The sequence below is a fragment of the Mangifera indica genome, chromosome 7 (assembly GCF_011075055.1).
Source record: "Mangifera indica cultivar Alphonso chromosome 7, CATAS_Mindica_2.1, whole genome shotgun sequence".
NCBI classification, from domain to species: Eukaryota; Viridiplantae; Streptophyta; class Magnoliopsida; order Sapindales; family Anacardiaceae; genus Mangifera; species Mangifera indica.
Genome location: NC_058143.1, coordinates 9,069,857 through 9,081,450, shown reverse-complemented (window position 1 = coordinate 9,081,450; position 11,594 = coordinate 9,069,857). Strand labels below are relative to the sequence as shown.

General features: G+C 33.8%; 1 protein-coding gene across 7 annotated transcripts; it reads right to left on the bottom strand.

The window, feature by feature from the left end:
• Positions 1–856: 856 nt before the first annotated feature.
• Positions 857–11,326, bottom strand: LOC123221096 (probable disease resistance protein At4g27220). 7 transcript variants are annotated; one of them, XM_044643790.1, is made up of 9 exons: positions 10,256–11,326; positions 7,867–9,719; positions 7,134–7,541; positions 6,183–6,656; positions 5,134–5,949; positions 4,725–4,780; positions 2,992–3,104; positions 2,273–2,436; positions 857–2,179 (listed from the first exon to the last, which is right to left on the bottom strand). In XM_044643790.1, coding segments are annotated over exons 1-7 (4,542 nt in total). In that variant the 5' UTR covers positions 11,190–11,326; the 3' UTR covers positions 857–2,179; positions 2,273–2,436; positions 2,992–3,103. The 7 variants fall into 7 exon arrangements, with proteins under 7 accessions (XP_044499725.1, XP_044499723.1, XP_044499726.1 ...); XM_044643788.1 differs by lacking the exon at positions 2,273–2,436 and having other exon boundaries at positions 857–1,950; positions 2,026–2,179; positions 3,963–4,780; positions 10,256–11,324; XM_044643791.1 differs by having other exon boundaries at positions 857–2,436.
• Positions 11,327–11,594: the final 268 nt, after the last annotated feature.

Sequence of the window (11,594 nt, the reverse complement as noted above, 5' to 3'; positions counted from 1 at the left end):
CCTTATATTCAACAAAACAGTTTCATCCTCACTAAAAAACTTAAAGCAGGGTTATAGAGAAAAATATTAAGGGCTAGAAATCATTCCCCATTACTTTTTGGAAAAGACTAAAATATGCAACAGGTTAACTAAATTTGTAAAACTATATAAAACACAAATACAAAAATTACCAAAATATTTTTGAATGCACCATCAAATGGCTCCTGTAGATATATACACATGAATAGAAAAGAAATTCAAGAAATCCACCAACAAGAATTATACTCACTGTCCATTCCCAAAATAATATATACTTATATCTTCTTTCCTTTGGATTCTTTCCCCAATGCAAATTTCTAGAGTAACAGGAAAAAAACAATATATATATTATGATATAATACAAAACACATATGTTTTGATCCACTGAAAAAGAGAGACACGAATATAGAATGTTCATCATCGGGCTACAATACTATTGATTGTATTTATAATTCATATATTTATCTTTAAAATAATTTGTTACATCTTAAAATAAATTAAATTCAATACATAAGATTTTTTTATTATCAATTATATTTGTTTCTCCTTTTTGACTTTAACTAGGAAGGATGGAAACAAGTGGTCTTTCAGTTACATCAACAATACAGAAAGATAATTAGTACCCAACTTTTTTTATGGTAAGCATATATTAACAAAAAAGTAATAAGCCTTCCAACAGGAATACTTGGGAACACTCTACATTCATCCTTTCTGATGAGGACATCCCAAAACACAAATTAAGGGTAGCCAAGACCTCCATAAGAAGAGTTAAGACAGATTGACATTATCTCCTTTTAAAAACCTATCAAAGTTCTTACAACCATAAAGATAAAAAAGAGAATCGAACAAAACCTTTATATCACCTACCTTTACAAGTACATGTGCAGGTTTGTCTATGCTATACAAAATTTCTCACCCAAACAACACACAAAAAATTGCATTTGTATTAGTTCTAAGGGAGCTAAACATCCTGACAACTCTGTAGGGAAGCCAACACCCTATATTATAAAAAACGAAACTTTAATTTTGAGGCTAAACCAGCTGGGTGCCTTCTTCCAAGCCAGCAACAAAGTAGATCCTCCAGGATTCTGATCACTCAGACCTACACCTGCATAATGCAAATGCTGCAGGACCGGGGAGGAGCAACAAACATCCAGAAAAAAAATTGCACTCTCACAGATGGTCGAAGCAGCAGCTGAAACAGGAGAAAGAAGCCCAGCACGAAATTTACATAATTTGATCAGCTTCTGCCTGACTTCTGCACCTGGAAAAGTTCTAGAATGGCCTGGGCAGGAACTGCTGCTGACTGAAAATATGCAGAGCAAGGCCTGCTTCTGTCTAATTGTAGCACCTGGGAAAAAAACTAGAACTGCAAGGATGAGGTGATCAATGCTGCTATTCCCGGGCAGCTTGGACATTGGCAGGATTTCACCCAAATGGCTGCACTGCTGCACAATCAGGAAAGGCGAAGAAGCAGGCAGACTGGTAGTGCTTGCTTCTTCCAAGAACTGCACAGACAGCTTTCTTGTGCAGACTTCAGCTCCAGAAAAAAACAGCTCAAGAGGAACACAGCAAAAATAAATCTCCATAGTAGAACTCCGCAAGCAGTAGAAGGAAGGCAGTAGAAGAATAAATTCAGTCATACAGACTGGAGCACTGGAGAAGAATAAAATCTGGAACAGACTGCATTAGAAGGATTCTATTGCAGTGAAAACCGGGAAGCAGAAAAGTTAAGCTGCTACAGTGAACCAGAGAAAGCAGGAGAGCAGTAGAGAAAATCTGGGATTGGATCCTGCAGAAGAAACCTACAGCAGCCGTAATCCCATGACAAGCACAGCAGGTAAGCAGTTGCAGAGGTTGGTTCTGGAAAGACAGGACAATACAGGGAACCAAGGAAGCAGAGGATTCACATTCTATTATGGAGCAGAACACCTGGAACCAGAAGCTGGACAAGATAAACAAAAATATCAATTGAAATTGATTTAGAGCTCGGCTCTGATATTTGACCTTGGACAGAAATGCCTTTGCAAGTTCCAATAAATCAACGCAAGGAAAATTGCAGTATGCAAGCACAAACTTCCCATTTTGATAGCTTGCCAAGTGACGATAAGCTGCATGGCCAGGAGAGAGCTTTGCGACAGAAAGGATGATTCCAGAATTGCTTCATAAATAAAACAAAAGCAAGAAATAAGTTCAATACCAGATATATGTGACCAATTTTTGAAGAAGAACAATCAAAAGACTTAAAGAGGACCTAAGATTCAACAAGGTGATCTCAGGCTCTTTTGTACCCAGTACCACACCCTTCTAAATCTGAGCTTGCAATAGGGAAAGGTTTTATGAAACAAGTTGAAGTTTACACTTCAATGAATCATTTGTCCTCGGTCACAAAATGTCTTTTGTTCTAATATCTGTACTCTGCTTAGCAGTACATGCAATAAAACCAGAAAAACCAACCGTCAATTTCTCAAATTCAGAAAACTTTTTCAAACTGATGAATAGCTTATCAAATTTAAATTCTATGTTTTTATATATATCTCTTGCGCGTGAAAAAGAATTAATTATTTATAAGCTATGAAGAACATTATGAAATCATGAAATCATAGTTATCAATACAAACTTTTTTGGGATTCTCAAATTGCTCATTTAGTCTTCTAATGGAGCAACCGCATGCTCAGCAACTTTTGCAACAATGAAAACACATTATAACAACTTTTGTGAGTCTGTTGTTAACATCTAGTCCACTGCTTATGTCCTGTTAACATCTAGTCTGTTGCTAATAACTTTTGACAAAGACAATATCACCAAATAGAATCATCATACCATTCAGGACACAAATTTCATAATTTAGACATTCATTCATGTAGACACATAATTCATATTACATTATAAATGCAAAGAACCACAATAGGCAAAATGAAAAAGCAGAAGCAGAACAATGAAGATGGAAACAAAAGGCCTCCTATGTCTGACCTCAACACCGGAAACTTGAGCCGCAATAATGCCTCACAAACCACAAACGAAAGAGCCTTATTCAAGAGATTTCATTGGAGTTAGCTCTGTATCCTTTCAGAACTCTGAATATTCTGTAAAAATATAGCACAACACAATGAAAGTGAACAAACGAAGTGCAGGGAAATGTCATTTTAAATTTTAAAATGATGATCTATAGTTTGGTGAAGAGGAAAAAATGTGAAGATAAAAAAACAAAAACATGTTTCCACACTATATATATATATATATATATAAAAAGGTTGCCTCGAATGGCCTTCAGGCTACTATTAAATTCAATAATTTTTTTGTATCTTTTGTCTACAGAGTTATTGACTACTTCCAAGATAATGTTAATATAAGGTATCAGAAATATATATTGGGCTTACAAGTATGAAGATTGAAACTCATATTACACAAAACCAATTGACTTGTGTTAAAGTCTAATCCACAACACTTATATACCACTCATTTTACTTAAGTTTATTAGATGTGGGACTCTTTTTCTTTATTCTTTATTTGAGTCTCCAACACCCCCGCTTAAGTGCAAACACCTAGACTGTTAGGCCTGTTGTTTGGCTCAGCCGGTTTGTGGTTGGGTGGGTTGTCACTTGTATCTAGAAACACTTAAGTTGTGTTAAACCTGTCGTTTGGCTCGTGCTCTGATACCATATCGGAAATATATATTGGGCTTATAAGTATGAAGATTGAAACTCATATTACACAAAACCAATTGGCTTGTGTTAAAGTCCAATCCACAACACTTATATACCACTCATTTTACTTAAGTTTATTAGATGTGGGAGTCTTTTTATTTATTCTTTATCTGAGTCTCCAACAAGGAAAGTTAATGATAAGATCATGAGAATGCAAGACCTTATCCTCAAGAAACAATGATTAGAAGTAAGGGGAATGATAATACAAAGATAAATAACTGTTAAATGAATATGTACCACTTTTTTCTGTGTAGAAATTGAATAGTAGTGTTAAGGTCACCCTCCCAGCATCCTAATTTGTCATACAATTCCTGTTTTACTTTTCGTAAACTTGGTACACTTAAGACTCCTTCAAAGAAAGTCTTCATATTGTGGCATTCCCAAACTATCAATTCTTCCAAAGCTGGAAATTTGAAGATGTAATTCCCGGAGCAGAAGCTTGTGAGATTTTTTAGATTAACAAGTGACAGTAGCTTTAATTTGTCAAAAACAATTTCCTCAACTTTTGTACCCCCCTCACTTGATACTACTTCTTCCATCATTTTGCATCGTGACAATCTCAGTTGTTCAAGTCGCACTAGACTTTTGGCTGTTGAAGATGATACTAAGTCTATCAATCCATCACAACACCGCACATTTAGAGTTACTAGATTTTCAAAAGTTGTTGAAGATGGCACTATCCTAATCAGATTGTGGCAAAAATTTACTTGTAACATTTCAAGATTTTGAAGAATTGAGTCCTGATGGGATTTTTCTTTCCACATGTACTCCAAATTGAAAAGCCCCCATAACTCTAGCTTCTTTATTTGTGTGAGCATGCTTACATGTTTCTCGTCTTTTTCACATGAGAATATCTCTTTATATGAACTCGATCGTAGTATCAGTTTTTTGAGATTGTTAAATCTCTGAAGGATTTCAATTGGAATGTTAGATGATTCATCCTTAATGATCTTAAGAATTTTCACTTTGAAAAACTGATGTTCTAGAAGCTGGTCTTGCCATACAAGTGTGACGTCTTTTCCACTTAGTGTCAATTCGTCTGACTTGGAGTTATCCTGATGATTGATCAAAACAATTATATAAAAGTTAATGTTTTCTTCAACATTTCTATCACTACTTTTTTAACAAGAAGTAAGGAGAAAAAACATTCTGAATTTAGGAGAAAAAACATTCAGAATTTAGGCAACTAATATGTCATCCTAATATCGGTTATACTATTCAACTTTAATTTGTGTGCTGAAGAGTTAAGAATCCATAAAAGAGAAACCATTTTTAGTGCATGTAAAATTAAAATCTTGTAGCAATATTACTTCTATAAAAAACTTCTCAATTATTTTGTACATCAAGAATTCAACTTTGAAGGTGAATAAGAAAATCAAAGAAAAACAATTTTAATCTAAATGCATACCTCTTCTTCGTGCAGACGTTGTATAGTTGCATTTAGGTTACCCACCCAACCCCATTTGTCTTTATCCCACCGATCTTGTTGAACTTTCTGTAAACTTGGTGTGTATAAGTTTCCTATAGAGAAAGTCTTCATCTTAGGACAAGCATTCACAACCAATTCTTCCAAATGTGGAAATTTCAATGCATAATCCCCAGGGCAAAAGCATGTGAGACTTTCTAAGTAGTCAAGTGACAACAATTTCAATTTTCCAAAAACAATTTCATCTTCTGCTGCTACATTTGTCTTATCTGATACTATTTCTGTTATCATTGCGCAACCTTGAATTTTCATTTCTCTCAACTGCACCAAATTTTTTGCTATTGAAGGTGTGAGTAAGTTCATCAATCCATGACACCACTCTACAATCAAAACTGTTAGATTCTCAAAAGATGCTGAGGATGGCAGAACATTTATCATTCTTTCACAACCATATACTTCTAGAACTTCAAGATTTTGAAGAAGAGAGTTTAGTTTGGAGCCTTTTCCCCAAAGGTACTTTGCATCAGAAAGATAACTCAACTTCAAAGCTTTTATGTGTATCAAGATATTTGTATCTTTCTCATCCTCTCCACATGTAAATATCTCTTCATATGAACAGTCACTGAGTTCGAGTTTTTCCAGCTTAACCGATCTCTGAAGGATGCCAACCGAAATATTGGCAGATTTATCTTGTTTGATCTTAACTGTACATCTACAAAAGTTTTCTGGAAACTGATGCAGCAATGTTATCATGTCATCCACTCTGCTTAGGGTTAATTTCTCCAAATTGAGGTTAATCTGCAAACAAATTAGACCAAATAAAGCTCAAGTTGAAGTTCTCAAACAATTTGACAAAAAAAATATTGTATTATATTTAAGCAGAAATATAATATGAAAATATTTTGAATCAATGCACAGGTAAAGTAACTCGTACTAAAGGCAGACAACATTGGCAAAAGGTTAACACAGAAATTTTTTTCATGCTACTTATTATTTTTTGAAAAGTGAAAGTAAAAACGAAAGGCGCTTACCTTTTCCACCAAGAAGAGGGATTGTTTCTCCCAAATATTATGTTGACCCTCATTATTATCATGGAAGCTCATATATTCTAAAGTAAATACTTTTACTTTGTCACAATTATGCACCTCCAACTTTTTTAACACTGGCCATTCAGAAGTGTGTACTCCAGGATAGAAAGTTGTAAGTTTGGGCAAATCCTTCAGTTTTAGAAGGGTTACTCGTGGAAATACAAATGTATTGGTTGCTTCTATTCCTTTTGCAATAATCTCCTTCAATGCACTACAATTGCATATCTCAATGTGTTCAAGCTGCTCAAAGCTTTTCACCATAGAAGATGGAAATACATATTTTAGTTTTTCACAACCATCCACAATTAAGCGTGTCAAGTTTTGATAGCAAGAAGAAGTTGCTGCAAGTTGACTATCCCAAAGTATTTCAGCATTAACTGGAGCCAATTTTAAGATCTCCAAATTGGGGACAATAACCTGCACACATATTTTTTTGTTGTAAAATATTACTAAAAAATTCCTGAATCTTAGAAATACCAAATTTATTTATTTCATTCTTTATTCATTTTCAGAAAGAAATTCAAAATAATTTATCCGATAGATTTTAATTTACCCAGGTTTGCTTTCATTGTCTCTCTTTTGAAGAAAAGAAACCCTATAACATTGGTTCACCGCTCAAATGTTCATCAGTATAAAATAAAGAAAAGCAGAATTATAATTTTGTATATAATGTGATGCTGTAAAATCATAATTAAAACTTATTTTTTGGGGTGGATGGATGGAAATATGGAAATAAATAATGTATAATAGGTCTTGATAGGCTAAAATGCAAATCAGACTGATCAACAAATTCTAACTAAAATGTTAAAAAGGTGAGTATATTAAAGAGAAAAGCCACCATCCGTAGCACTACTTTTTATATTTGATATATAACAAAAAAAATAAGACTCATACCTTATATTCTGAAGAAAATATGTCTAGTCTGTCACAATTACACACCTCCAACTCCTTTAACATGGGCCAATTTGAATTGTGTTTACCATGGCAGAAAGTTGTAAGCTCTGGCAATTCTTTGAGTTTCAACAAGGCCACCCTTGGAAAGTTAAATGTAGTAATACCCTTTGTTTCTTCTCTGGCAACAATCTCCTTTAATTCCTTACAATAACTTATCTCAAAGTGTTGAAGCTGCTCAAAGTTTTTGACTATAAATGATGGAAATACAAATTTTAGCTTTTGACAGCCATCCACAATCAATTTTTTCAAATTCTGATAGCAACAAGAGGTTGCTGGAAGTTTGTTGCCCCAAATCTTCTCAGAATTAATTGCTTCTAGATTTAATTCTTCCAATCTAGGGAAAACAACCTGCTTAAAATTTAATGTAATGTCAATATTTTCTCAGATAACAAAAATTGTGTTTTATTCATTTATATACTATGACATGCCATTAATGTTATAAAACTCTCTCTTGTCACTGGGCTTAAAGATATATTCTTAAGTATCTTTCTCCCTCTCTAACATATGCAAAATTTAATGTACCTGTCCATATACTAAAATTTTAATCTCAAACAATTTTTTTTTAAATAAATCGAAAATTAAAATAATAGCATAAAACCTAAAATGAAGTCCATTTAAAGAAATTCAAATCTAGAAATATAATAAATTAGGATAAGGTTATCACAAATCAAACCTTTTTGTTGAAAAATGGCATGACAACATCAATTTCCTCATCCTCAGAATTGATATCTGAGTAGAAGCTCGCAATCCTTGGAAGATTAAGCAAAGTCAAGAAGCGTAATTGACAGAATTCAATCTTATCAATTACTCCATTCTTGTCTGCTCTATTTTTACTTTCAACAGCAAAAATTTCAGTCAAATTCCTGCAATCTTCCACCCTAATTTTTTGAAGTTGTGGAAGACTTTTGCTAGCATTGGAGAATGAGAAGATATTTTTCAACTTATCACAACTTTTCAGTTCTATATATTTTAAGTAGTAGAAAGACTTTGTTGAGGGTAGACCATAACATATCTTTTCCAAGTTAATCAAGTTGAAAAAAATTAGAGACTCTAGGAGTGGAAAGACATCATGAGGTATGCACCTTGTTAAGTCAACAATGCACAAGATGTTAGGGTTATTATGGACACGAAGATATTTTAATTGAGAAAAACCCTTCTTGTCTAATTCGGAGAGATCATTTTTGATACCCTGCAATTTGTCTAAGCATAAGAATTCAACATTCGATAACAACTGCAATTCCTCTTGCCAAATGAAAGAATTAAGACTCAGTTTCAGTGTTCTTAAAGCAGCAGGCTTATTTAATGAATAGCTTTCAACGTCCATGTACTCCCCATAACCACCATCTATGAAGTACCCACCAAAATTAGTAGCCCCATTTCCAATTGATATTTTGTACCTTTCTAACTTTTTGGAGATGAAGTCTTTTGGCAATATTTGATCATCAGAAATATCTATTTCTAAAGTCGTCAATTGAGACAAATGCTTCAACTCCTCAAGTATTTCAAGCTTCCATGAAATAGAGCATCCATTCATATACAATTCTTCCAATCGGAATAAGCTTGATATAACATTCGGTACTATAACTTCTAGTTTCTCACAATCACTTAAATCTAATACCCTTAACTGAGTTAATTTACCTATTTCTCCAACCAACTGCTTAATCTTACAATGTCGCAAGCTAAGAATCTTTAGTTTTCTCAACTCTCCAATGATTGTTATATCTGAAAATTTGCCATAATTCAAACACAGTGTTTGAAGATTTATAAGAAGACCAAGAGGTGCTGGCAAGGACAATGCCTTCAGGTTAAAGAAACTTAGAACCTTGACATTTCGCATCCCTATGAAAAAACTTTCAGGAATTTCAAAAGAACCCTGTATCCTCATACTGAAAAATTCAAGTTTTGGACAATCCAAACCTTGAGGCCAAATCTCACTATTCATGTTACAATTAGCAAGTGAGATTTGAGTGCATTTTTTCAGTTCTTCATTTGACCATTCCCTCCCCATGACATTTCGCTCTGTAAATACGTGATGATCACTATATGCAATTGTAATGGCAATTAAACGAACAACATCATGCATAGAAAACTTTTCACTGGTTGAACCATCAAGCAACAAACAAGAGTCCTTGAGTTCACAGACAAGACTTTCCAACTTATTTCGTGCTTCTTCCATAGTAAGGTTAGCTTCTTCCAGTATATCTAAACCCATAATGAGTTTGAACAAGTCTGAAATGGTAGTATCATTTACCATTAGGCTACAAATTAGCAAAGTTTTCTTGTGCTCATCACTTCTTAGATAATTGTAACTCAATGCTATATTTCTATATTCTTTTTCTAGCAAGCCTGCAAACTTTGTTGGAGAAGGTTTTCTTAGTTCTCGCAGAGCATCTTTCCATTGAAATTGATGTCTCGTGTTTCTTAATGCTCTTGCTATAGTAGTAATGACAATTGGCAAACCTCGACATTCGTTGCATACATCATGCGGCAGAGAATTCAGCTTATTTGTTTGATCAACCACATCACCTGCAAGGGGGACACTGGATTTTAGATCAAGAGGCAGAGATATGTCTTCTATATGCTTCAAATATAATAAAATTGATCCCATTTGAACATCGAAATTTTTTAAATAATAAATTCTTTATTATAGATCATGCATTTAACGCAAGTATTAATAGCATTTCTGTTATGTGCTTCGAATTTAAAAGCAAAGGGAGTTTTTTTTTTTATTATACGAATTATATATTGAACATCTTAAGAACTAAATAATATTAGTTAATGAAATACTAAAAAAGCACTGTTTAATTAATTTACTAGTAAACTAAATTTGTATTCAATTTCAAACAATTTATTTTTACAACTGATATATAACAAGAGAAATTGAAATTTGAATTTGAATTAGCACAATTATTACAATTATTTTTTAATTTCTCAGAGTAAATTTGCTTTTTATTATTTCACGTAATATATAACAGTAAATAGAAATTAATCTAAATGAATATAAATATTTTTCACAGATCTGGAGAAGAAAAGACTATAATATGAAACAATTCTCTGATTACCTGCCATCTTCTTAAACAAGCTCCAAGCTTCTTCTTCCTTTAAGACACCTATCGGGAAATCCGTCTTACAATCCATTCTCCATAATACATTACGATGTCTTGCTGTCAGCAATAATTTACATCCCCCACGGTCATCTCCAGAAGGAATACCGAGAGCCTGCAAATCTAATTGTTCCCACATATTATCTAAAATTACAAGCACTTTCTTATCATTCTTCAGTCTCGCATACAACTTGCTCGCTCGTTCAGCCTCCTTCTTAAATTCCAAACCTAACTGATACGCAAGTTCATCTTGAATCTTTTTAGTATCTGGTTTATCAGATACCTCTACGAAAACCACCTCATCCATGACCAGATGTTTCTTGGCTTGATGACCAACTTCTTTGACCAGTGTGGTTTTACCAATTCCACCCATCCCATAAACCCCAATAATTCCCACCTCAGGATCGTCTAATGCCTTCAGCACATCATTGAAAATTGACCTTCTTGATTCAAATTCCTCATAATCTTTGTTAGTGAGCCGAATGACTTCATGAGAGGTAGGAAGAGAGACTTCAGCAAATGTTTCTTTTTCTTGAAGAAGTTCAGTTATAGCGTTCAGCTTTTTCCATGCTTTCCTGCCATTTTTGTAGCAAGTGATCAACTTGAAACAACTGCTGTTTGATTTGTCTTGAATCAGCTTGTCTGTTTCTTCGATGGTGGAATCCACATCCCCCTGCCAGTCCTTAACATTCTGTTTGATCTTTTCCACATTATTTTCAGCAGCAACAACCTTAGCCTTCACTTCATCTCTTGCATCCTTCAGCTTTCCGGCTCCTTTTTCAAGATTGTGAAAGTTGGTTTTGTAGTTGTACAAGTACATAAACTGACGCCCAATCGGAGCACTTAAGCACTTTCCAACTTCTAAACCAGCATTCCAAGCAGTTTCTTCCATTCTCAAGCACAAGGAAAGAATTGGTATCAGACAGATTAGAAGGGAAAAAAAGGAAAGGAAAGAGAACGCAGAGATCAAAAGAGGAGAGGGTCAAAGAGATACAGGACATTTGTATGTAGTATTGATTGGCGATTTTAATTAAATTATTCTTCTAAATGAGATAAAGATGAAAGACTAAAATGTTTGGTTAGTCAACAAGAAGACACAAGGAAAGCAACATGCCAACAACTTTATGCATTATTCAGCAGACATTATAATCTATAATAATTACAGTTATGAAAAAAAAATTAATTTAGGAGTAAATTTTACTTTTCTTCGTGATAGCAGGAAATAATAATTTCTACAACGCATTTTTTAACTAATATATGTAAGGCTTTAACTTTCTTTGTAACAGAGAGTAAACTC